Raw genomic sequence first — 27,926 nt, forward strand, 5'->3', positions numbered from 1 at the left:
GCATGTTCCATACTGAAAGTACTGGAACAGGTCAGACAAAGGATCAAAACAACTTGAAAACAGACGCATACACTGTAGATGGGATCACTAGGAGCATGAACTGAGTCATTTTTTAAAATCACACTTATTAATTTAATCCATTAGCAAGTGTAATAAGTGGCCGATGTTTGAAATACACATAGAAATTAGACTGTTGTTTTGTTATTAGTAACCAAGAGGACCCACATGCAGTGTACGTGCATGTCTTCATGCACACAAGACAGGGTCAAGTGGGTGCGTCTCGATAAGGTCCCATCTGTCAGTGTTAGTGGAGAAAAACAGAAACTCCCCTCACTCGCACAGAAAATAAAAGGCAAAAATTTCTCACCCCTCACCCTTCCTATACAGGGACGTTGCTATAGAGACTGACAGTTGCTTAACGCACCTCCATTCGCCTCTTGCGACCGCCTGTGCCTCCTGCGACCTCTTCCCATAGCACGCCTCTTTAACCCTCTCTCTCTAATTAGTGCCCCCAATCCCCCCCCCCATGCCATGCTCCCCGTTTCTCTGTCTGAAGTCACAGTTGCTCATTTCAGCTGTCTCTGTGTTCATTATGACAGAGTTGCACCAAGAATCCAGTTTTGCTTTAGTCTATGGATAAAGTGACTTAAAAGGACCCATGCAATACATCCATCTCAGGGCATAGGCTGAGGACAACAACAGCCTGAAGATGCATACCTTTTGAGATCGATACATTTGTAGCATTAATCAGAGTCTCAAACTTTTGAAGGCTGGCATCCAATTAGGGGACAATGTCATTAGCATATGGAACAAATTGGATATCAAGCAAACACTCCGAGATATCATCAACTTACACTAAATATAACAATACAATTTCATTAAGTTTAATTTATTGGAAGAATAAAAAATATTCTTTTTTTTGATCTTCTCTATGGGCTAACTGCCATTTGACAATGGCCTGAGGGATGAAGGAGAACAACCCCTTATACATTGATATAGGCATGGTCATTAAACCTTTTTATTTATATATATCCAGCCACGTTGCCCTGAAATCACAGGCTGAAGCGTCATTCATATCATTCGAGCTCCATCCTATTAATCTGCCTGATATTTGACACGAAGCAGCTCACTGCTGGGGGAGGAGATGATGGGGGAGGGGCAGGGGCCACTGAATACGCTCTTTTGTCAGCAGCTCATGAGTGATCACACAACAGAGGGGAAAGCATAGTTTAAGTTTGTTTCCTTTCTCCCTCTGCCCCCCTTCACATCCCCAGTCTCTTCTTCCATCCATCCCTCTCTCTCTCTCCTCCAGCACTTGACATGCACATGGGGCAAGCACACAGGGGGTAGAGGAAAAACAATTATGCTCTGCGGTCATAAATCCACAGGACGTAACTCACAAGCTATTCACTATTAATTCATTGAGTGTTTGTAAATGTGGTTAACATAAGAGAAGCAGCCCACACACTCAAGTAAATTAGCCTCTAATTATATTTTGATTCATGAAATTCCCTTTCAAAAGTGTTGACACAATTAATAACATGTGAAATTTCAGATTAACCCAAAGCAAAATTAGACGACGCACTCGTGTTTGTCTCTCGCCAGATTGACAAACATAATGCTGTTATCGCCGTAATGACACTGTGTCAAAACATTGTTGTTTCGCACATTGAGGGTGAAATGAAAAAGGTAGAGGAAATAGTGTGGCTAAGGAGGAGAGTAAGGCACAGGGCAATGACAGGTATTACTTAAAAATGTTCCAACAGTTAAAAGTGTGTGAACAGCAAAAATGAAGACTGCACATTTACTGATGATTGGGTGTGTGAATGATGCTTTGTGATATTTTTGTGCCTGCGTGTAGCTACCGGCTTCAAGCAATGAATTTATGTGACATCCTGTTTACTCATAGCTTCAATAATAATTGTGTTTGCGTGTGCTTACGCATGCAGATGCTGAGAGACATCATGGCTGGTATATTATTGTCTTGGTTGTTTAGCATATATACTAAATATTACTAATATTACTAAATTATATTGGAACACACACTCTGCAGCTTGATTGTGAATGTGGTGGCAGTAGAGATTGTGATGAAGCAGCATGTGTGCTGGAGGGGAATAATCAACATCCCTCTGAGGTAATGGGGACCAGGAGGGAGGCTCCTGCAGCAGAGGTCCAGTCTGAGTGTGGGTGTGTGTGTGTGTGTGGGGGGGGAGGTTAGTGCACTGCCTCCTGGAAACCTACGATTGCTGAAGCTCCATGCCTAATGGGGGGCAGAGGAGTTAATTCCACTGCGCCAAAGCTTTATCTCATTTTCATACATATGAACGCGCCGGGCTGAGATCGATTACTGCAAACAAATTGAAATGCCTGGGACCAAGGAGGCCCACGGAGAGAGAAAAGCAGAAAAGGACAGCAAAGGATGGGGGGAGGTGGTATCAATGCGTATGTGTCTATGAATTTCTGAGAGTGTATAAGGAAGAATTCATTGATATGGATGGAAAGGCACAAATCACTACTGCATACTGATTTTCTCCCATCCTGGATATACACACACACACCCCTCTATTATTTAGTGTCACGCATGAAAACTCAACTCATTCCAGTTCATGCTACCGTCCTTTTAAAAAGATATTGCAAATGGGACGTTTTGAGGAAACAGATGTCCTGATGGCTTGCTGAACAATTAGTGTTCAAACAAGTCCTCTTCCCCTGTACTTTCTTCACCTTTCTGTCTGCATGAGTACCTGCTACACACACACACACAATCAGATTCTCATTCTATGTCCACTTTTCTCTCTGTCATTAAACATAACATAAAATGAATGTCAATGTCATTAGTCCTCTTCTATATTAGCACTGGCATTGACTCCCAATGGTCAATTTTGGCACACAACTTAAGTGTTTGCTGCTTCATTACTTTTTTTTCTCCCTTTCCTTACTTCATTCTTGCTCTTATCTAGCACCAGACAAACGCCTTCGCCTCTCTTCCATGCAGACTTTACAATATTTCCTCACTGACTCTTAGCATTTCCTCTGCTGCTAATGCCAGTAACGCTTGGTGCTGCCCACACACACACGTCATTCCATGTAGTCAGAAAGTAAACAGGGCTGTTATTCTGTTGTCATTGTTTTGGCTCAAATCAAATCGGCTCATTGGATTAGAAATGAAACAACGAATATGGGAATTTAAGCATTTTGTAAAAAGGGCCTGCATTTTTTAATTTTAAAAGACCTGAACGCAACCTAAATAGCATGCCCCTAAAACAAGCATTGTTGTGAAGTACGGGTCAGTCATAGCATTACCAGGGAAGAGGTGAAATGTCTGTTATATACCGTATGTAACTTACATACCATAAGTTACATACTTGAGTTACATACCATACTCAAGTATGTAACTTGTTACTTCTCCACATAGTGCATTTGTTGTTGTAAAATATAAAAAGCTCAAGCTAAAGCTCACAGGCAGCACGTAACATGATTTGTTTCAAATCTTTCGTGCTGCCGTACAAAGCCAATCCAACAAAAATGTGCCACAAGAGACTGCACAGAGAAGCCCCAGCTCAGTGTGTGACCTTCATTGTTGCCCACATAATCCTTTGGCCCATGTGGACTGCCAAGACCTGACATAAACGTCTCCCAACTCCTGCTTCAGTCAATCATGCTAATCTTCTTTGTGCTACAAAAAATCCCACCACTTATTTTGTCAGCCAATCTAGCTCAACAAAGTAATCATGCTCAGAGAAAGTGCTCTATGTAAAAAATGGACCATCGGGGCACATTATAAAATCGGTTTGTTCTCACCTAGTGTTTCTGTTTCTTAAGTAGTCTTTGTTTATAGATTCTGTTATTCTACACATACAGATGTGATCAAATTTGGATTTAATTCCAATTAAGAATGGACGAGTCAGAAATGTAATGAAAGGCCTTCACTCACCCTACTGCAAGAAAAGTGCCATTAAATGTTTATTCAAATTAGTAGCAGTGAGCTTTGGAACTGTAACAGTACAAGCTCAGGGACAGGGCAATGAAACGCAGGGAGGGTAATTAAATAAGCTGGTCAGAGTTCAAGGCAAGCTGTGGTAACCTTTGTTAAAGCCCTACACTTACACCCAGATGGCCAAGCTGCTGCTCAACGTGGGGGAGGATGGGCACGTAAAGCCAGACACTGCCGCTCAGATTCTGTGCTCTGTTCACACGACAAGACCAATTTCTGAATTAATTACATCACCTCCTACTGTAAATGCAAGAGTCACACCAGAGAGGGTGCTAGGTGAAATAAAACAAGCTATGACGATATTTGTGACAAATAGCACTAGCAAAGAGAGAATACATTACACAGGACAAAGATGAAAGTACAAAATATGGAGGATATAGAGATGCTTAGCACATGGTTCACTTGCTAATGTTGTCATTCATCTATATGTGTATATATCTCAATACGAAACCTAACTGTAGGTCTAAAGCTATTCAAAAAGCAAAAGTTGACAAATCAAAAGGACCAAACAGATGTTTATACCACTCATGTTTCAGCAATTAACAGATGTAATTGAATTCAAGCTGGGAGAACAGCTGTAACATCACTATGTAATTCATTAACGTCTTGCCATGACAACTAATTTTCTTGCAGACGCACTCAAAATCAATTTTTGCTTCTTAAGAAGGCACCAAGGGCATATGAGGACACTTTTCCCCGTGCCACTCTCTGCAATTCAGCTGAACTCCATGCCCTCCTTTTATTCCACTTCTTCTCTCCCTCCCCTTCCCCCCTATCCTACCATCCCCCTACCACACCACACTCAGGGTGCTGTCTGGGTGCCCTCACGCTTCACTACCTAGTGCTGCGGGCGTACTGGGCGTCACTCCACATCATTGTCACACTCTGTATTTGCTACGCTGTGTGTGTGTGTGTGTCTGGGGGGAGTACGTGCGCATGAGAAACTGAGTTAAAAGGCACAATTGTGCTGTGCATGCATGTGCAAACTGTGTGTGTCCATCTGAGTACAAGAATGCTAAATTATACGAGTGTCTAATGCATGAATAATATGTGAATATGCCTTAACAGGTCATAATGTGTCAATTAGACCTGATTAATGTATATCAGTTGGTTGAAGGTTGATGAAAGGGTAAAGGGAACTTGATCATGACACTCACCTTTGGGTTTCTGATCAGCAGCCTGTAGAAGAAAAAAGAGAGACACACATTTTGATACTGAATACTCCCAGGATGACATTTAACACTCATCAAAACCATAAACAAATCTGAAGTGTTATGACGAACCCTAGAGTTTAGTTTCTTCTGCTGAATGAACATAAGAAGTTAGTGTCAGTGGGTGATTGTTTACTAGAGACTTGCCGACTAACTTCCAACAATGAAGTCATGGATATTTATTTCATTAAAGATTAGACAAAACTGAAGGTTAAAAAAAAGCACCAAATGTATAACAAACACATTCAGTTCTACCTTAAGTACCTGCTAGTTTCCTCAAAAACTATATGCAAGCTATTGACAAGTTGGTATGTTTGTGAACATGTGTGTGATCTTGACATTGACCTTTTTCTGAGCGGTGTCTTTCTTGGTCTTTTCTTCTTGTCTTTTCTTTTTCTTTTCTTCCATCAAATGGTTCTCTGTCTTCTGTCGCTAGCTTCTCTCAGCTGTCAAACAAAAAAGGGAAAGCGTAATGAGTGAAACATTAAGGATTCAGCTCTGATGCGTAGTGTGGTCCATCTTTTCATCATTAAAACTACATAACCCCCTGTGCATCACACACTGTCCACATTTAAGGCATTCATGCACAGTCACATTGCGATAGACAGATTCACCGAGAAATTATGTTGGTAAACACACACACACACATACACACACACACAAATGTACATTTGTATCCCATTCCCTTTAATGCATGAGTGAGACAGTGCCAAACTGTCTGGAAAAACTTCACAATCATCACTTCATGCAAAAATCATGGCAGGCACTTCTGAGGAGCACTTTCCCTAATGGTCAAAAACTGTAATGGAAAGGATGTGAAAAGGGGGAGGCGAGGGGTACGAAAAAGGAAAATGAAAAGAAGTTGGAGAGAGGGATAGAGACCAAGTGAGCTTGAGCAGTATGAATGAAGGCCAGTGTAAAAAGGGGGCTGGTTTAAAGATCATGCTTGTTTCAGAAAAAAAAGGCATGGAATTAAAAGGACTGAAAGTGGGACAACGTAAAGGCCAGCAGACTGACAAAATAAGCTCAGGTTATTTTACAAAGACCTGTTTAGAGTGTGTGAGTCAATCCAACTAGATCTCTAGCTGGAGGAAAGGGAAAGAGGCGAGGAAACTAAGTGCTTCTTTTCAGCCTGTTTCCTTTGGCTTGCCCTCAGTGACAGCCCCTGGAAACTAGTAGCGACCACAGGGACTGAATGTGTGTGTTTGGTCCCAGGGTTTTTCTTGTACAGAGAATTTCGAGGCGGAAACCTCCAATCAATTTCGTGCCACCTCCTCCTTCCGACAAAATTCTGGTACAGTGGAAATCGCTTATAGTGATCACCTTTGTCCCGGGCCAAATTCATCACTATAAGCATTTGGATATTATTTAAAAAATTGCACCGCTTCTGTATTGTAGTCCCAGAACTTGAGGGAAAGGTAACGACACTGAGGTTCTAGCTTCTCAAAGCCAAAATATGCTGATTCTTTCTGTTTTTATATATTGCTGTCAATCCAAACTGTGGATATTGCTGATCCAACAAAGACAGCAAAACAACCCTTTTGGGTCTGAGAAATTTAATGGAAGTATTTCACTAATTTCTGGCATTTTAAGTGGGACATTTTTTATTTGATTACCTGAAAGACAGAAATTGACTGATTGATAATGTAAATAATCTTAAGCCCTGCCACTGATCATGTATAGTGTCCCTGACAAATAAACAAAACACAACATACAAAATGTGTCCACACATGGCCTGGATACTAATCAGAATGTATGAAAGAATCATAACTCTCATGACAGAGAATGAAAGGTCGGCCTCCCACTGTGTTACCCACTAGCAGGGGGAGGGAGCCGTCAATCAAACAGAAGGCAGAGGCCTCACAGAGACTTACTGATGGGGGGGTAATGTCTCTATAGTAGTAAGGGAGAGGAAGAAAGAGAGTGAAGTTACACAGACATCTAGATGGAGAGAGAGAAAGATTAATAGAGTTGAACAGTGAGTTTGGAGACAAACCCTTAGGAAGAATTTGCCAAACTAGTGGCCACGACGGCAGGTTAAAATGTAAACTGATATCCCTAGATTACCTTTTACCACTGCAGCTGGATTTTATCTTCCTTGTTCCCTGTTTCTCCTTTCACTGCTGCCACAAGCTATCTTTTTCTCTAACATTCACACAGTCCTATTTTTCATACTAAGTAGTCCGTGTGTTTCATTGTGCCTTCTCAGCAGCAAGGGCCCTCAGGTAATGAACAGGAGCTTAATTCATGTGTGGATGTGGGTGCATGCGTATAGCTCATAGTGTGCTGTATGTGTAATATGTTTTGCTGTTAATTTCTCTGTCACGATGCTCTTTCACTAAACTTCTGCCTCCAATTACACCCCCTTTATCAAATTCCAAGCGTGCCATAAGAAACAGAAACAACAACAGATGACAAAAAGCATTAGCAGTGGGGAAATGGTGACACGTGAAAGGGAGAGTGTAAAGGGATATAAATGGTTTCACTCCCTATGCTGGTTTTCGATCCCCAAACAAGTTACAGAGCCACAGTTCACTGGGTCATTCTGCTATTCTCACCTTTTAGCCCCTGCATGAATGCAGATCTGCCCTATCTGGTTACTAATGCTGCCGTCACAGAAAAATAACAGGAAACAAGGGCTTGGGAAATTGGGTCAAAGGGTCAAATTTCCAATGTGTCAATACTCTATTGATGGCTTAATATGAATGACTTTTAATCATTATTTACTATAATGTTGGCCTTTTGGAAAAACAGTTGCTATGTGAAATGGGAGCAAGTGGACTGAGCTGACAAAGTCAGTCCTAAAGTTAGCTCCCCCCGTCCTCTGCTGCCCCCACATATCTCTTTACCTGCTTCTCTCTGCCCGCTCTAAGTACTGCTGACACCAGCACCTCCTCAGCACTGACCCTGGGGTGTCTCTGCACTGCCTTCTAATATCAGATTTACTCACTGCCAGTATGACACTGCAATTAGGAAAGATATGTCACGTTTTGAGGATAGCAACCTACAAGACGGCCGCATGTCATTCGATCTCCTCTCACATTAAGGGGCCTTAGATCATAACACAGCCAGTAACTATCAGCAAGCAGTAACTCTAACCACTACGTACCGTAAGTTAGGACTGCAGTCTCACCTATAGCTACCATCAACAACCAGTCTTAACTGCTAAAACAAAACGACTCAAATTAAAAACTAAATTAATACATGATTAATATATCGAAAATGTAAAATGTAAAATTCCATTCAGGGGAATTTGCTGACTAATCAAAGTTTAGATGAGAAGGTAAATAACATTGCAAAGACAGTCCCTTGGTATATTAAGCAAAAATTGCTGTATTTTACATGTTAGCTGGCAAGCTGTTCACCAACACAACAAACTTTTTCAGGGTTATGACTGTTTGTGAAGCTGGCAGATGTTTGCAGGCTAGTGTCAAGAATGACTTCAGATTTGCTTATCTACCTACAATGTCTCTTTTATATTTCTGCATTATTTAAATGCTTGTAGCTTTGGATTGGCTGGAAATGACTGTTGCCAAGACTTGGCTAGCCATTTCTGTCTGTTTTCAATTCAGCTATAAAGCTAAGCTCGGGATAGAGCTACCTTTGTATTGAATGAATACAAAGTCTTAGCAAACTGAGGCCACTGGGAAATTGTGAATGAATTGCATGCTGAGGCAGTATCCTCTCTTCCTCTGCTGCAAACGACCATGCCCTGGGACTGTAATGCTGCTAAGCTATAGAGAAGGAGACATGACAACAGGAACATGCTGTACAGGAATGAGGAGGCGAGGAGCTTCAAGCACACACAAACCAAATCACATAGAAACACACAGACACATATGGGGAAGCTTGATGTACACAGGCGGGAGGCAGTCTGTCTAAAGCCTGTCTTTTTCTGCCAGGGATGCAGAGGAGAGGGAGGTGGGAAGAGGATACGGAGAGATGAGGATGGGGGCAGGGGGGGAGAAAGCAGACGCAGAGTAACACCAATTAAGAACGACAGCCGCAGGAGAACCAGACAGGGAGCAGAGAGAAAGGGAGAGGCTGCGCTGGAGAGAGAAAGAATCCTCGATGAAGAGGCAGTTGGGGGAGAAAAACCTGAACGAAGCAGTATCGAGGCTGGCAGACACGGGGCGACCGAGGGGTGGGGGGATGTTGGCACTGAAATATCCATGCATCCTGATTGCTAGTATCTAGAGACCCAGGGAGAAAAATGAGGGGAAAGGGAAGGAAATTGTGCTAGGCTAAGAGAGGAGAATAAAAAGAGGGGAGTAAATAGATGCTGCCTCACTTGTGTGAAGACTGAGTGTAGCAGAGGTAAAGAAACAGAGATAACTTAAAGAGGGAAAAGAGCTGCAAGGAAAACTTGAATCTTCACGTGTTCTGTACGGCTGTCAGCTCGACCACGGACAACACCAATCACAAAGAAGGAGGAAGAAAAAGCAGAGATTTTCTTCTCTAAGCAATAGATGTAATAGGTCGTGGCCACAGAGTGTGGCAAATCCACTCCCCCACCACTGTTACCATTCAGCCAGCCACCCATTCCTGTGGCATTAGAGAAGCCACAGGACTCTCCTGAGCCTTATTACATGGAACATTATCATGGACAGCCCTGGGGAACAATTCTTCAGTACCTGCTACAGACCTCAACTACTCCCCAAAAACATGTGTGGGTGTGTATTTGTGTTTACTCGACCTGAATGGCTCGGGGAAAACAAGCCTGTAAATTCCACCGTTGAAATGCAGGAATAACAATGTTGTTGTCGGTGAGCATTTCCATCCCCTCTGTCACACACAACAGTCTCACTGACTGCTCGGTTTGTAAGCACTCTGTGCATACCAGCGTTGCTTTCACCAGGTGGAGAAAGTGGCTTGCGAAAATATACACAACACTTTATAGGTGCTAGACTGGACTTGTTCAATGAACTGTGGCAGAAATATTCTTGGTTGGCGGACTGGCTGAGGGCAAAGAGGTGGGTGGAGAGTGGTAATGAAAGAGGGGAATGCAAGATGGACAGAAAAAGTCAAAGAATCAGATAGTGAGAAAGTCTGAGCTATAAATAAAAGCTTTGAGGTTTGCCTCCAGAAAATTAGCTCTCAGTGTCTTGGCTGCTTCCTCTGCCAAGTCGATATGAAACTTTAACACAGTGGCAGCTCATTAAAAAGGAAAACAGCACAATGCAGGAGACCAAGGAAGCCTTTTTCCCTGCCAGCGCCACAGCTAAAGCTCATTGAATTCAAGAAGCTGTCATGAACACTGTGCTGGTATGTTCTCTGCTTATGACGGCTTGAGTTGATGCGAATGTGTGGATGTGCATGTTCAGCATACATCTGCATTTTTTGCATATTTGTTTAATCTGTATGCCCGACTGTCCGTTTAGAGGATTTGTGGGTATTTGTCTTAAGGTAGTTACAGTCTCAAATTGATCCGAAAAGTATTTCTGCACCACTGCTTCACTCTATAGCGATGAATGCAGCTATCTTCGCCTCTTTTTCCCTTCCCCTCGCTCCCTCTGGCACGCAAACACCTGTCCGTCATAGTCAGACTGAAAATTGGCACCAATGGGAGAAATTCAACTGTGTTGGTGGACCGTCAATAAACCCATGGTGTTTTTACCATTCTTGGCAGGCGTACAAAACTCGGCATAACATCTGCCCTCTTTTTCTACCTATCCTTTGGGGGGAGCATGGGAGCGTCTTCACTGGGAAATGACAATAATCAACCCTCATCTCAAATGCTAGTCAATAATTCCCTGTTCATCAACAGTGTAGGCAATAACACAGACATAAACAAAGAGGTGTGCTTGGTTGTGTGAACAAAGCCTGCTCTGATGTACGGAGGACAGAGAGAAAGAACAAAAAAAAGCTCTATTGATAAAGCCAAAAGGACGATGGTGAAGATGTTGAAACACAACTGCACAAGTTGTGAGGGAGAAGCAGAAATTCAGATTCTGTATAAAAATGTGCTCGTTTTATTTGTCACCCTCAGTTCTACACTTCCAATAAGTCAGAATATATCCTGCAAACATGCATTACAGATAGCATCATAAAACACTGAGAATACTACAAATAATAAAATTACTCAGCTGTTTCAGTATCAAAACATTAGCAAGGATACAAAATGATTTGTTGGGCTACAAGCTTACTTGCCCCCCTTATTTAGTATCTCAGATAATTCTTTCATCAAGTTGTAACAGATTTTGAAAGGGCAAACAATTTTGTTGACTATTTCTAACAGCTACAATGTGTTTGTTCAATCTAGGTTCCAAAAAATATACAGTTAAAATCAATATACATAGTAAAAGTAAATACTTGAAGCTCATTGACTGTATTTAAGTTGACAATAACGCGATAAAACAGTGCAGACCGCAAACAAACGGCCTGAGCTTCCAAGCCTAAGCCATGGCCCAATCACAGGGGCAGGCCATGCATGCTAGTGATATTTACACAGCCTTGAGTGAGAGCTTAGTAAGTGTTGCAGGCCCTAAGTCCTGTTACAAAAGCCATTTTCAGACATGACCTGCGGGTAAAATATGGAGAATTGGCTATGGAGTTTACCCGCAGTCTGCCTTCCACACAAGCACACCACAGGGGGAGGTTTTCTGCACAGACGCGTTCACAACAGCAACAAATCCTCCGCATTATTCAGGCAAGAGATGGAGCATTTTCTTGACAACACGCAGACACAGACTCTTAGCACCACAAACTGTATGTGTGTGAGAAGCGTCATCAACCCCCCCCACTTGCTGGCTGCGAATATAGCATGGGATCGACTGCTGTGTTCATACAACTTTTCCTGAATTTCTACGGACTTTATACAAGGAGGCCACGCAAATAAAATCCACAGAAACGGAGCATCTCACTCTGACATCTGCGTTCACACGTGCACTTCCTCCGGAGAAAATAGGGAGCAACTGCGGAGTCCAGTGCATGTCTGAAAGCAGCTATAAAGAGTAAGGCTTTCTAATGTTGGTTTGGAGCAGGAGAAAAGGGAATTTTGTAGGTTGGATGTCCTGCAGACTCACTGTCAGCTTCCATGTGATGCCCCTCTCCTTCTCTCCACGTCTCTCCAATTAGCCGACATGGAGCAGAGGGAGAGGAGGAGGAGGCCTCCACCGAACCTCGGCACATTGAACATTCCCCTGGACCACTGCCAAGACTCACAGGCAGCAGCTCGCCAGTCTCGGCTTCGCTTCCCCCATCCCCCTGCTTACATCATGGCCTGGGTTACCCTTGGTGGGGCCCCTCAGCCCCTGCCCCCTTCATTGGCACAAAATTGGACAAGATGGGGGGGGGGGGGGGGGGGGGGGGTTACACAGGCCACCAAACCTCCCCAACGTCCATAGGATTCTTATGTTACAAACCTCCAACAACTCTTTCACACAAAAGCCCTCTGTATGACATATTATAAAAAATTAACACAGGTTTAACCCATGTACAGAACCTACTGCTCAGTAGCAAATATCCACTCCCTCTCAAACAATACAAAAACTGTAGTTTAGTTCCTCTAATATGCATTAAATCACAATCTGAAAAGCAAGGGCAGCTTCCACTCTTACTAACCTGCAATCAGGAAGTGTCGAATTTGGGTCTGAGAGCACTAGAAGATAAGATAATGAGTACCATGACATGAGATAACGGTCTCATGGCAAAGCAGATCAGTGTCAGACCTGAGCTGAATCAGCTTGGATAAAAAAAAAAAAAAGAAGCTAAAATAACAGAGCCAGCGGCAGCACAGGTTTTCGCCTGAGGCGTTACTTCACAAGAAAACAAAAGATGCAAATCCATCTAGTACACAAACATTGACATACACAAAAACAACAACATAAAAAATTAAACCTGTTAATATTTATGTAATGTTGGACACTAGGAAATGTCGACTAATTGATACTGCAATCGTGGTTACCAATCATTACTATTGATAGCTCACAGTCAACAGTCACCCTATACCCGGTCCCAGGTTAACACACACACATACTGTACATACACACTGCTCATGTCGTACAATAGCCACACCAAACCCAATTGGCAAGCCTACATCCTGCAAAATAGCCAACCAAAGAGTAGAGCAAGAGGGTAATGGCTTTTAGCAGCATCCCATGGATTCAAGCTGATTCTACTGTCACCGCCAGAGCTCCCTCCCCTTACTGGAGCAGCACCCTGTGGTGGTGTTAAGTGCGTTATCTATCAGGGCTGTGCCAGTTGTTTGAAAAGCCTCATAATCACAGGCTCAGTAACTACCACCGTCAGGCCTGGGTTAAGGTCAAAGACAGGGGAGAAGGGATAGAAAACAGAAGACACTTTTCCCAAGAGCGACTAAGTGGGATTTACCCGGGTCAACTAAAAATGTCTGAAAACTTGTTTATTTGAAACTGCAAACCACTGTACAGACACAACAATTAGGAAACAGAAGAACCCAAAGTGTATATAGGGGTAACAGTTGGCATAGGACAAGCAGGCTCATTACAGTTACATTTGGAAACCAGGCTAATGATAGCACCCTGACGACTGGGCTAGTGTTCCAAGCTCTGTCTTTAAAGGGTCAGACAAGGGGAAGCAAGCCTTGGGTTTCCTTTTAAACAAATGATCCTGCCCCTTCAGTGATAAGGGGCTTCAGATAGAGTTACTGCCAGGGTTTGTCCTCATGGCTTTGTTACATTACACTCTTATCAAAACAGTGCCTGGATGCCAACAGCCTAGAGCCTGTTTGGATCCCCAGCCAACATGGGTTGAGGGTTTCCTGCAAGCACAGTGCCAAAATGACAAAAGTAGTAATATAATTCACTGAGGCCAGGCCCCTGTGAGAGAATGGATTTTCTCATATTTGGTCCTTTTGCAAAGGGAAATAACCAATTACGTGCCTCAAAATGGAGTTCCATATTTTCTGTGTCCAGATGCAGGCATAGATTCAAGATTTTTATTATCAAATGCACAACAATAACATTAAGCAGTCACTAGCAATGAAAAGCTTGAGTCACAGGCTCTCTTCTTGCAATGCTCTATAATTACAACCAAAAAAAAATAAAAAAAATAGAAAATAGTATAAAAGTAAAATAGAATTATTATAATAGTAATAGATTGATGGACTGTCCATGTTCTCCATAGACTACCAGGGCCATCAAAAATAACCAAGTTGAGCTTTGTAGCCTAAATATTTCCGAATGGTTCAAAAGGAAAAGCATGGATTGAATCTTTAGTGCAATATAACACATCTTGTATCAGGGGTAACCTTTGCTGTTGACCTAGGGACCACATACACCCCAAATATACCAGTGCCCCACAGATGACAGCCACCTGCTGTAGCAGTGGTACTGAAGCAGTTGTGTCTGGAAAGGTTAACCTAAACTAATTCAGTAAACTAGCAGACTCCCTCTTTCTCTTAACAAGCTTTAAGATGTTTTCTTCCAGAGTTTTACATACACACCAGAGGACCAACACGGCAACATCTTTTAACAGCCAATCACTGATTGCGTGCTTGCCAGCCTTTGGAAAGATGAGCGTGTCTGTAGAAGGGAGCACCCTTGATCCTGGATAGGAACAGGGCAGTGTGTGTCTGTGAGTCAGCTGGGTGTCTAGGGCATGCAGCTCACAACCTGATTGACAACTGCAGGACATTAACCAACTGCAAGAGCTGTGGGCTTGACATATATGGTTACACACTCGCACAGCCCTACACGCGTGTGTTCATCACTGGCCGATTCAGATACTAATATTTGCAGCCACGCACTTACATTCCAAGACACGGATGCAAATTTGTACAACGACACACACAAATAAATGAATCTGTGCGTACCACTGCTGCTCGTGCACATTTTTCATTTCATCACCTCACTGGTGTGTGACGATGGAGATAAGACAGCGATGACAGAGATGTCAGAGCGGGGGGGGAAAGGAAAAAGGGGTTTGAAATTGAACAGGAAATTATGTACTTCAATTAAGACATGCGTAGGAGATATTAAAAGCTATACTCCAGTGCCTGGGGACAGGATGCAGGAAGGGGGATGCAATGGAAAGCGACAGTTAAATCAGAATCCCTGGCTTTCGCACTGAGCGGGGGGGGAGGAAGAGAGACAGGACAGCTATGTTTAATAATGTAATTGGACTTAGTGTAGTGAAATGTACGATGGTGAGCAAGATACATGATGTGATACCGCTACGGAAAGAAACCAAAGAGGAAAGACAGGAGTGACAATCGGGATAAAATCTAAAGACGGTGCCCGTGTTGCACTGAAGAAAGCAGCAGCTACATTATGCAGACACAAAACTAAAATATTTAACAAAAGTCCTGCCGTCAACATACAGCTCCACTCGGTCAGCCACCATGCAATCAAAAAAACTAATCTCTTAAAATAAATTTGCACATCCTCACCTTCTAAAAACTGCACAGACTTTGAAAATAGAAAGCCAGTGTTTGCAGCCAGTTCAAGAAATCATCACATTACACGCTCACATGTACAGAGTGTGTTCCAGTCCACTCAGCCAATCGTGAAAGAGCGATGATATAACACTAGTTAAGTTCACAACATGTTCACATCAAGCACCCTCACGTAAACACGGGGAAAGGGAAAATACCTCTCATCAGTCGGTTCATGTGAGGGTTTACTCATTAATCCAACATCACATAAAACACTGAAAGGGGGTTTGGTTGCACAGTGAGAAGGCGGATACAGCCAGAAGCATGATTTATTTCTGGGGACGTGAGTAATGTGAAGAAATCACAACATCATGGCAACACAAATAGGCTTAAATCAGCGTTAGTAAGTGTGTTAATCATATGGCACTTGAACTTGAATGCTGTAGAGCTAAATCGAGATGCATCACAGGGGCAGAAAACAGTGAAGCTATAGAATCTATCAGTTGAATGTGGATTATGAAATGTGTCTCGATTATGATCTCCAATAAGACTGATCAGCAATCACACTCACACATGTATTATTTACCACAGGATGAGGGGGGGGGGGGGAAACTTACCTCGCGTTAACCACAGCTCTGGCAGCTTTCGGAGAGGAGTCGGTGCATGGCAGAAAAACAGACGCAGGAAAGCATCCTCCGATGTCTTCTCTGAAGTTACCCGTAAAAAAGATGGAGCATCGGAGATTCAGTCGCGATTCGTGTATTTTTTTAAGTCAGGACTTTGCCGGTATAAGCCGCCTGGTGACCAGAGACCGAGGTAAACAGCGGTGGTGCTCAATGCATGTGCTCTGAGCAGGGAAAATAAAAAATACGCAGGGAAACGACACTCGCAAGGAATCTGTAAAACGTCACGATATAAAGGGGGCGGGGAGGAGGTGGGGGGGACACGGCGCACCACTAATAACACAAACACAAAAATAAACCAACACGGATAAAAATGACGTAAAAGCAGCGAATTGAAGCTCACGTTTAGCTGGTGGACGCTGAGACTCGTCCACCGTAGCGAGGGTTTTTTTTGCAAACCGGAGAATTCAGGCGGTTCTCGGTATTAATGATAATAATAAAAAAAAAGAACGCCGCTGATTTCTCTCGTATTGGAGCGAGCCGCCGTCAGCTGACTTGTTTTAAAGTGCAAAAAAGAAATGTTTTTGTTTTGTTTTGTTTATGTCGCCAGCCGGACGAGTGGCGACGCGCTGGCTCCCGCGGGTGCGAAGTGAGAAGCGACTCCGGGGGAATACATTCTGCGAGGCTCCGGGCAGCGGAGCGGACGGTCCCGGTAGGGCGGATTCACTGAGCTCTCTTCGACAGTGGCGTCGCAGCCATTTTGTTCAAACTAACAACACCGCAGTCTCATCTCCTCCTCCCAGGCAGCGGGCGGACCCGGAAGTGGCTCCGGATACGTCACTCCCGACCAACCACGGCCGCACGGACGCTGGCTCCGCCCGCGGCGCTCCGGCCCCGCCCCCGGTCCGCCCCCTCTCCCTGCAGACACCGGAGGCTGGAGCAGCTCATGTGTCCGAGGTCACAGCTGAAGCACGCAGCCAGGACAGTGAGCTTCAAAAGGACACGAATGTGGCTCTGCTCCTGATCTGAGGAGGGTGAGGTTGTCAAGACTGGATGCATGTATCATCTCGTGTAAAATTTGGATTCTCATCTTGTTAAAAGCAACAAAGATGACACGGGCATTCTTTTGTATTGTTAACACCAAGTACAACGTTGTCACTATTTATTTTCTATAAAAGATTCAGTGTGTAGAATTTAGTGACATCTATTGGTGAAGTTTCATGTTGCAGCTGAATACCCTCCTCTTCGAAACATGAGAGAGAACCTGAAAACTCAGAAGGTGTTTAGTCGGACTACTGTAAAAAAACAAAACCATGGCGGCCTCCGTAGAGAGGACCCGCTCTCGATGTAAATATAAATTATTTAAATATAAAGGGGTCATTCTAGGGTAGAGGAAACAATTTGTATCGGAAAAATCTGTGAGAATTATCACACTGTTGGATTCATACTCCAAACAAATAGAGGGCAGCATTTTACCGTAAAGTTGGGGTGTCCACTGTTATAGCAAGAATTGAGGAAATGGACTCTTATGTGTCGCTGGATACGGCATCGGGCAAACAGAACAATTTCTGGTGGCCCGTCCCATTGGTGGGCCATCAAACAACCCTTCAAGTTAAGTCAATACGCTGAGTACTTGTCATTTGTAGTGCGCCATGACAGTGTGTTGCATGCTAGCAATAACTTGAGTTAAACTAAAGATGGTTATTTTTGTAGGTAACAATACTTCAGAATATAGGACAAGATGGTGAACATCACTTGTACGTGTGAATGTCTTCTGCACAGCTTAATTGACGTTAGTAGGTGTTATCGACTGCACCTTAGCATCATCAAGTGTTTTGGCCTTGTAATCAATGATACATTTTATGGCTACTGCCTCCTAGTGGCCCAAAAAGTTAAATGATATTTTAAAGAAATTAAAATAAAATGAATGAAAAATGCAATGTATATATCAAGTAAATTACAAGTACTCCAAATTGTACTAAAATAAATGTACTTAGTTTACTTTCATTCGCAGCTCTTAATGATACATACATACATAATATATTGTTAGAAATATAATACCATACTTCATGTGACTCATGATGAAAATAGTGCAAAAGAGTACAAAAATAGAGAAGACTCATAAAAGTCTGCAATTTGGAACTTGCATCATGAACTTTATTTAGCACTCTCAAATGCCTCTTAAAGGGCTCACCCCAAGTTTCTTTACCCAAGATGACCTTTGTCAAGAATCTCTCTCTCACATGATATCCAGAAACATGGGGCGATAATTCCAGGCTTTTCACAACATGATGGATGAGGTCGCCCCTGTGCCCTGAACCGCGTCTGCAGCCGCTTCATAGAAAAAATATGCGGCCCCTGTCCATTCTCTACACTCCCTTTCTCATGGAAATGACCGCTCCATGCACAGACAAACACATACACACTCACACTGTGCGGTGGGAACAGGTCAAGGCTGCGGTCCACAAAGGGGAAGACTGACCAGTGAGAACTCTTTCAGGAAATCTCTGGGCTTCTATAGGTTACCGGGAGAGACTGCTAATGAGAAAGACAGGGGCCCAGGCCAAACGTTTTTTTTCCTCCTTTTCAAGGCATGATGCCCAGAGCTATTAAAACGGCAAGCTCCATCTGAATGGAGAAAGCAGATGTTCCATACTTGGGGTTAAGAGAGGTGAGAGCAGAGGGGATTGGCTTCAGAAAATCCTTAAGGGAAATGTAGTTCACTGTGGATCACATACTATTTAACTCTATGCAGGAATTTGCTGATCATTCATACCACAATCTAAATTACTTGTTACTAGCAAATCTTTTTTCTCAGAGTAATGTGCTCACATGAAGCATCAATTCACTGACTTATTACATCATGCAGATTTAAGTGCGTCACTTGTACTGTAGTTTAAATCTCCTTCATTTACACTTGCATGAATTATCAGAGATGGAAATCTATGCATCACAAATTGAAATTTAGAAATAACAATATCAGTTTGACATGATGTTAGCCATCAATGGTTCATACTACTTAGGGCGAGTGTCTGTGTGTCTTCCTTGTTCATATCCGCTCTCCAACTCATCACAGCTTTTCTTTTAGGTGTCTCTGTTTCTTTGACTCTGCCAATTTCCCTAATTGCTTTCGCATTTAAGCAGACTGCTAACAGAAGCGAGCCAATGGGAAAGGTCTGCCTGACATTCTGATAAGAACCAACCCAGACACAAGCCGTAGGACTGCAGCAGAGGCAATCGCTCATTCCTTCCCCTCTCAGACAATACACTTCTCCTCCTCCTGCTTCTCTCGCCATTCTCTTCTTCCCCTCTCCTCTCTTTATTTTTTTTCCAGCATGCTCTTCTGCCTTTTGTTTTAATTCCAGTCCAATCATGAGATGCGTTCCGCATAAGGTTTTAATTTCAAGCCTGCCACTGGAGTCTGTCACACTCTCACATATATGCACAAATTCACACAGGAGTACATGTGCATACACCAAACCACAGATTATTTTACAAAGCGTGCACACACGCACACACACACACACACACACTAATGTGTTTCGTCTCTACATGCATATTTAATGCTAGTGCTCTGTGGCTACATTTTATCATTTAAACTCATTTCCCATGAGGGACAGTTTCTCCATCCAGAAACATTAAGAATCACAAACATTCATAAAAGGCATAGATATCACCAGACAAAATGTATGACGAGAATCCCTACAGACTATATTTCTTGCTTTGAAAGTCAAAGTAGTTTTTATAGTTTATGACAGACCAGCAAAATTCATAGAATCATCAAACACATTTTTCATTCAAACATATTTTTTCTCTTAAATACAAAACCCTCTCCAACTGTACCATCTTAACATTTAAGTCTGTGGAATTAACAACACAAACATGATCTGAGGGTTTGCCAAATATTTCATGGCAGCAGAGATCTTGGTCTTAAATCGTCATTCTCTAGACACTGCATTCTAAAAGAAGACATTCACAGCTTTGCCGTGTGATGCAGGACTGATGAGTTTGGGGGGTGTCAGTATTATGGTATTGATTGTGAATACGCAATCCTCCTCACCAGTCTGGACCTTATGCATCTGAGTAATAAAAATGCAGACAGTGAGCTGCTGCTTTGCTCAAAGTGACATTTCCAAAGGCATGACTTGACATATGAAAAAGGACCGTCATGAAGATAATTCTGACAGCGGAAGGAGCCAAATGACACCATCTCCTAACTGCAGATAAAAGAAAAGTGTTGGGCAGCGAGCGACCCCAGTCCTGCTGCTCTGGGGCAAAATTTGCAAGTGGTAGCTGCTCAGTTGAGCTGAAACATTCATGCCGAGTTTTTCCTCACTCTGATTACCAATGTGATTGAAGTGCCTATCCACTGAATAACAGAGTGGTACAGCTCCTCTAAGTCACTCATTGCTCATCTCCATGGTCTGCAGCATCGCAATGAATGATAAGTCAGACTGCGTGTATAGCTGAAGGAACGGAGGGCATGATAGTCCATAGGAGGGCTATCATTAACTTTACATTCACTTTAATTAACAGTTAATAATGAATTACCCTCAGCGGAAGATGCCCGACACATAGGTAAACATGTACAGTACATACACACACTCCCGTACTAAAGCACACATGCAAACATACATACAAACGTGCAGTTACTGTGGTACATACAAATATGCAGTGCAGACCATGGCAACAAAATGCATTTGATCCTCCACATACTGCTGTGTGTCTGTATGCTATATAATATATTATGGGGGAAGCACAATAGCCAGAGGAAACTGTGTATGAAGCGGCTGGGAAAGGAGCAATACAATGAATGAGGAAGGGGTCATACAGCCTCTGTGTGTGTGTGGTAGTGTTATTGTGTGCAAGAGTGCGTTTGCATGCTTGTGTGTGAGAGTGCATGTCCACAGTATATGTGTGTATTTGTGCATGTCCATATGTGTGTGCTGTCGGGGTGGAGGGAGGCAGAGCAGAGCCGAGCGTTGCAGTGCAGTAGGACAGTGTTTCTGAGCTCTGGTAATTTCCCCCGAGACAAGCGAGCAGGTAAAGGCCAGCGAGAGAGGGAGGGAGGCAGAGATGGATTGAGGAGGCTGGGAGGGAGGGAGGGAGGGAGAGAGGGAGAGATAGAGAGAGAGAGAGCGGCAGCAAGCAACTGTGTCAGTGAATAATGGGAAATGATACAGCAGTGGCGGAAAAGAGGCCGGCAGATTTGCCCAATCCAATGTGCGCACGCTGCATTGGCAGTATCTCCGGCTTCAATGTAGCAACCCGCACTGTCAACACATTAACGTTTCTATTTTCATTTCAAATGTCTTATCTTGTTAATGGGTGTTTCTGAATGGAGTCATTGTTTTTCTAATGAATTAATCTATTAATTACAAGTGCGCCTTTTCCTGATGACCTTGCTTTATTCTGTTACAAGCGGCAGACCTTAATATTAGCATACATTAAGCCCTGCTTATCTTTCATCCCCAAAAGCTAATACATCAAATTATCACCTGAAAAAAAACACATCAACCACAATAGTGGTTTGTACACAGTGATTTGTGTGTGTGCGTGCGTGTGTGTGTTTGTGGCTGAGCACCCTCACTTGTTAGCCCCCTCCCCCTCCCTTCTTGCAAACTCATTACCAGGGTATAAGACCTGCGTGGATTTTATGGTGTTTTGGGAACTGACTGGTTAATCAGATTTATTGCACACTTAAGCTTAATTGATTGCCTTTATGGATTCAAATGAATAATTAAGGGCTAACAAGCCTAGTTTCTGTTTCACCATTCTGAACTGATGATAATGACCCACACTGAGGGAAGGTTGTGGACGTGTCAATCAAAATATGCTAACATCACAGGATCCACTTATTGGCCTCATTCAAAACTGATTATACAAATGCCTTGTATGAATAGTTCCAGTCTCCTGTCGCTCAAAACGCTGACGCCAACACCTTAAAGTGAGTTGTTTATTTTTCCGTCTTTGCTCTGTATGGACCTTCTACTCTGACATTTCTATTAAATGTGAAGTAGTATACCAGCAGTGCATGGACGGAGTGAGACAGTGTATTAAGATCATGGCGGCACAAACACAGAAGACAACATATCCTGACCTTCACATGATCTTCACCAGATCAATACTATCATCACTGCAGAGAAGCGGTCACAGATTAACCCAGCCTCCCATAGCCATTCCCAACCCCCAAAACACACACACACACACACACACACACACACACACACACACACACACACACACATACTGGTTTCCATGGTCTGCGGGCCTCGAACTTGTTGTCATCATCTGTGGGGACCACCCTTTCTAGAGGTATTTGAGGTATGAAAAAAATCAGGGGCACTAAAAAAAATTCTGTTAGTACATACACAACTTAAAATATCTAAATTTATGAAGTAGTATTTTGACTGTGCAAAATGGGGACCGAAGAAAAAACGGGTAGGTATGGCTGATGGGGACCTTATTTACATATCATTTGCATGACTCACACAACTTGTCATAAGACTGATGGGGACCTTGCTTCAATAACGCATTATTACATATATATATATATTACTACTGATACTGTAAGTCCTTCCATTATTACATTTGTTAGAGCAGTTTGTTTAGTCTAAACCAAAGAAGAAAAATCAATCTTGGCTCAGTTGTTGATAGATAATGTAGCGATATAACATGAGGCCTTTAAATGGTGATAGGGATGCAAAGCATCACTTTGCACAGAACATCTTGCTGTTAATGAACTCTGCCTTACAATGAAGCAGAATTTGATAGGACTATTAGTGTTATGCGGTTGAAGTGAATATTAACATATCAAACAGTGACATCTATCTACATCCGTACAAAGAATAAATCTTATTCAGTCAAATTTGTAAGATATTTTTAATTACAGCCAACTGCAGAGCAACAGCTTACTGCTATTCAATCACTTTCAAAATATTTGGTCGAATGAAAGACAAAATTCAAGTTATCTGAGTTTTAGGGAAAGACAGGATTTTTTGTAAACAAATAAAATCTCAAGTTTTACTGATCCTTCCTTTTAACATAACTCTTTTAGTAAAAAAATATATATATATATATATATTTTAGAATTTAAAATAACAAAAATGTTGGCTATTATTGGCACTTCAGAACAGAACAATGAAATACATTTTTTTTAAATGCCTTAGTCATAGTAAATATACATTTTCAGTAGACCAAGTTAGTATCTGCCATACCAGATAGGTGGTAATCTTCCTATTATTTACTAAATTTCCTCTTGTTGGCTGTAATGCGGTTATATATGTAGAATTTCACATTCTGCCAGCTCCGGTCATTAAGAGCTTCTGGTTCAGCTCTTATACACTTCTCACAGTCAAACTTTGCTGGAACAATACAAGATGTGATGAATCGATTCATGTGGCTTTCCACTGCCTCCACCTCTGTCTGCTTCCAGGGTGTTTTCTTCTTTTGGGCAGTTGTACCTTTAAGTGGTCAGAAAAACAAATTTGTAATGACAAAGTGTGTAAGAGTTATAATCCAAAGTTACAAGTTCTGTACAGTATAAACTAGCTTCTACAGTATAAGAAAACTAATTTATACAATTACATTGCCAAGAAAACACTGATTTGTGCATTCTGCCTGAAATGGTCAGTGGGAAAGAGGATTTTGATTCCATTTTCTTATAAGCTGTACATGCTGTGTTATATTAAAAAATAAACTCTTAATTCTGGTCACTGACATGGACTCACATTTACTGACATCAATTTCTCAAAATTGTCATGAAGACAATAATGTATTTATAAAATGTTGGATCTGTTGGATAAATAAACACAATGTACCCATTCACTCATTAATCTAACTAAATATGGATTTGTGAGTACCCAGGACAGGTGGTTGGTATAGGGGCTAGTTGTTGTTTGTATGTTTATACTATTAAAACTGTTACTGTTATGAGTCCTACTTTAAGCACCTAATAGACTATAGAATCAGCCTAAAAACCCTTTATCAGACTATTGCAGGCCTGAATATACAGATAAAACTAAATTAAATGGGTGCAGCAACAGTTATGCGGCAAAGTATTGGTGGCAACATCTTAAATGGGCAACACCGAAAACAGACTCTGATCTGGTCTTTTTTTTATGACTGCTATCTAACAAATTTGGCAATTTCTATATATTTCTAATATCCATGAAAGAAGCAAACATAATAAATACTGACATTAAAAAGACAAGAGGTACTACATGTCAAACGTTTACCTTTTGAGGAAGGCCTCATCGTACTGACTGGTTTTGGTTTATTGGGTGGTTGTGGCTGCATTTCATTCCTCTCAGTGGGAGGAAGTGACTCCTCTGCTGGTGGTGCTATAAAAGAAAAAAAAAAGAAGTAAAACTTTAACAACATTTTCCAGGGACAATTTTTAAATGACAAAAATATTAATTAACAGCTTTAACATGGTCGGGGATTTGAAGGTGTGCTGTTTCTTTTTCTGTTCCCATATGGCTGCTATGACACATTTTAAAACATTTGGACATTTCTATAATTAAAACACTAACAATTCATATAAAGAAAGAAGCATACATAATCAATACTGACATACAAAAGATAAAAGAGAAGTGTCATGAGTTCACCTATTGAGGAAGGCCTCATTCTGCAGGATTCTGAAGGTACCTCATCACTTGATGAGTGTGGATTTTGTCTCTTGGGTGGTTGTGGCAGCATTTCATCCCTTTCGGTATGAGGAAATGTCTCCTCTGTATGTGGTTCTATGAAAAAACAAAAAAAGAATTTCACTTTAAAGACATATATGTACTACAGAATAATGATAATACAAAATTGAAAATTCAGTTTAATTAATAAAAGTGTATTCAACCATTCAAGTGTTGAATACACTTGTATTTAAACTACATATTATTAAAAAGATGAATAAATAATGTTTGTTAATTTTTATTTTCGATTGATTTCGAGATAAATGTGCGTGTCAATGGGTGAATGACAAAGCTGTACTGTAAAGCACTTAGTGGTCTTCAATTATATCACACAAACATCAGTGTAACCATGCGAAATGAATAAATGATAAACAAAAACAAACAAAAAAGTGAAATAAAATAACATACCATTTGGATCTATTCCAATTTCATCCAACCCTTTAGGCGGTCGTGGCACGAGTTTTCCCTTTCCGTACTCCATAACTGCTGCATTGTGAGCAAAGTTTCCTCTGTTGCCAATATAATCCAGGTGTCTTTTTTTCTCTTTGGAACCTTTTGGAAAGCTTAGAGCTTTAGCCACATCTGATTTATCTTCATGTGCACGCTCTAGATGCCTTGCAATTTTTGAAATAGGCTTACTGCAATACAAGCAATAATGTTTTTTGTCATACACACCCTTCCCACCTTTTTTTTTAAATGAACTGACAACGACGCTGTCGTTTATGGTCTGACTTGAACAGGGTTCTTCTACTGCTCTGGGGGCTTCAGGTGTAATGTTGTGACTGTCCAAAATCATGTTGTCTGGTGTTGTAGAATCGCAGACAGGGGGGCCTATTGAGCTATCCGGATCACTGTCACTTTTGGTACCTGGTACGTAGTCATCTGCACTATCTGATGACGAATCAAATAGCTCAGAATCTTCCAGATCTGTGTCTTTCATCTAAAAAAATTAATGAAAACATTATAAATATGTAGAGCTGTAATGGTTAGATTAGAAATTAGTCAGTAACCTAACAGAACCAAATTAAAATCAGTGTTGATGTATCAATTAAACCATCATCTCATTTGGCTGTTTTGCAAGTTTTGTTTCATAATTTGTTTATTTTAGCAGTTTATATTAATAATAAACAGGGTATTTTGACTGTTCTGAAAAAAATAAGATTATATCAACTTGCATCAACTTGAAAAAATTGATGTTCAACTTAAAGTGATTATTTTTTACAGACTACATTATATATATTGTTAAATTATAATCCACTGAATTATTGGAAGTTATTTGTGAATGATGTCAACTCACAGTAAGTACTTACCAGAATACTTTTAGTCCGTCTTAGTTTTGGTACAAAAGTCTCAGTTTCATTTTCGAACTCTGTAATCTGTAAATAAAGGCACATGCACAATAAATAATATAGTAAAGTACATATAAGAATATTTGAGACCAAAGTTGTGTCTGCTCTGCTAAACTAAGTCTGAATTCACAATCTACAAAAAATACATTTCATACATTTTACACACAACATTATAGTTCATTGTGGGGACCAGTTTTATCTAACTTTTCAAAAGTTACAACTTGCACACTGTCAGAAGGTGTTTTGTGGGGACCTCGTGACTCCAAACTGTAGAGTGATAATTTATCAAGAAAGAAACAACTGTGAAGTTTGAAATCTACCATGAATATACCTCTAACACTAACCTTCAAGATGTATGACTTGAAATGTGATTGTATACCAATTTACATTACTTCTGACCAGTGAAGCTCTTTCTCGTTCACACAACTTAACACAGGCTTTGTGGGGACATTTTACACACAACATTATAGTTCATTGTGGGGACCAGTTTTATCTAACTTTTCAACAGTTACAACTTGCACACTGTCAGAAGGTGTCTTGTGGGGACCTCGTGACTCCAAAATGTAGAGTGATAATTTATCAAGAAAGAAAATACTGTGAGGTTTGAAATCTAGCATGAATATAGCTCTAACACTAACCTTCAAGATGTATGACTTGAAATGTCATTGTATACCAATTTACATTACTTCTGACCAGTGAAGCTCTTTCTCGTTCACACAACTTAACACAGGCTTTGTGGGGACATTTTACACACAACATTATAGTTCATTGTGGGGACCAGTTTAATCTTACTTTTCAAAAACAGTTTGTACTTGCACACTGTCAGAAGGTGTTTTGTGGGGACCTCGTGACTCCAAAATGTAGAGTGATAATTTATCAAGAAAGAAAATACTGTGAGGTTTGAAATCTAGCATGAATATAGCTCTAACACTAACCTTCAAGATGTATGACTTGAAATGTCATTGTATACCAATTTACAATACTTCTGACCAGTGAAGCTCTTTCTCGTTCACACAACTTAACACAGGCTTTGTGGGGACATTTTACACACAACACTAAAGTTCCTTGTGGGGACCAGTTTTATCTTACTTTTCAAAAACAGTTTGTACTTGCACACTCTCAGAAGGTGTTTTGTGGTTGCACACTGTCAGAAGGTGTCTTGTGGGGACCTCGTGACTCCAAAATGTAGAGTGATAATTTAACAAGAAAGAAAATACTTTGAGGTTTGAAATCTAGCATGAATATAGCTCTAACACTAACCTCCAATATGTATGACTTGAAATGTCATTGTATACCAATTTACAATACTTCTGACCAGTGAAGCTCTTTCTCGTTCACACAACTTAACACAGGCTTTGTGGGGACATTTTACACACAACATTATAGTTCATTGTGGGGACCAGTTTTACCTAATTGTTCACACACAGTTTCTACACGAACTCTGAACATAGAGTAACAAAATAATGAAAAAATAGTGATGGACATGAACTTACCTCTTCAGGTGTGGTCTTTGGCGCAAAGGCACCATCTATCAGACTCTCTGAGTGGACAGGATCAGAGTCATCCTCCTCCATGGTGTCAACAGTGATGCTGGTCGTCTGTAACAACAAATTGTATGACTATTTCAAGAAATTTAAACATAAGAGACTAATGGTTCATTCAATGTATATAATACATTGACATTCAAAAAGACTGACCATTGAGATTT

The 27,926-nt window shown here is 41.4% G+C and overlaps 2 protein-coding genes across 2 annotated transcripts in view; both read right to left on the reverse strand.

The window, feature by feature from the left end:
• The window catches only part of LOC133018052 (trinucleotide repeat-containing gene 6C protein-like), a 44,561-nt gene extending 27,625 nt beyond the window's left edge, over positions 1–16,936 (reverse strand). The window contains exons 1-3 of the mRNA XM_061084338.1: positions 16,177–16,936; positions 5,551–5,651; positions 5,152–5,173 (exon numbers count right to left, since the gene is read on the reverse strand). Coding sequence (XP_060940321.1) covers positions 5,152–5,173; positions 5,551–5,613 — 85 coding nt within the window. The 5' untranslated portion in view covers positions 5,614–5,651; positions 16,177–16,936. The remainder of the gene's footprint in view (positions 1–5,151; positions 5,174–5,550; positions 5,652–16,176) is intronic.
• Positions 16,937–23,299: 6,363 nt separating this feature from the next.
• On the reverse strand, positions 23,300–26,241 carry LOC133027056 (uncharacterized). Its single transcript, XM_061094063.1, has 6 exons — positions 26,180–26,241; positions 25,554–25,809; positions 25,278–25,421; positions 24,792–24,926; positions 24,420–24,524; positions 23,300–23,645 (listed from the first exon to the last, which is right to left on the reverse strand). The coding sequence occupies exons 2-6, from the start codon at positions 25,807–25,809 to the stop codon at positions 23,422–23,424; spliced, it is 864 nt and encodes a 287-aa protein (XP_060950046.1). The 5' UTR covers positions 26,180–26,241; the 3' UTR covers positions 23,300–23,421.
• Between the last annotated feature and the right edge of the window lie 1,685 nt (positions 26,242–27,926).

Source organism: Limanda limanda, chromosome 2 (genome assembly GCF_963576545.1).
Source record: "Limanda limanda chromosome 2, fLimLim1.1, whole genome shotgun sequence".
NCBI classification, from domain to species: Eukaryota; Metazoa; Chordata; class Actinopteri; order Pleuronectiformes; family Pleuronectidae; genus Limanda; species Limanda limanda.

What these genes read in the sequence shown, in the direction of transcription:
- LOC133027056 (XM_061094063.1), bottom strand. Translation starts at nt 25,809, where the DNA reads ATGAAAGACACAGATCTGGAAGATTCTGAGCTATTTGATTCGTCATCA. An exon ending in CAGTTCATTTAAAAAAAAAG is followed by an intron (nt 25,422 to 25,553) that starts GTGGGAAGGGTG and finishes GCTTTCCAAAAG; the next exon opens with GTTCCAAAGAGAAAAAAAGA. An exon ending in AATGAGGCCTTCCTCAATAG is followed by an intron (nt 24,525 to 24,791) that starts GTGAACTCATGA and finishes TTTCTTTTATAG; the next exon opens with CACCACCAGCAGAGGAGTCA.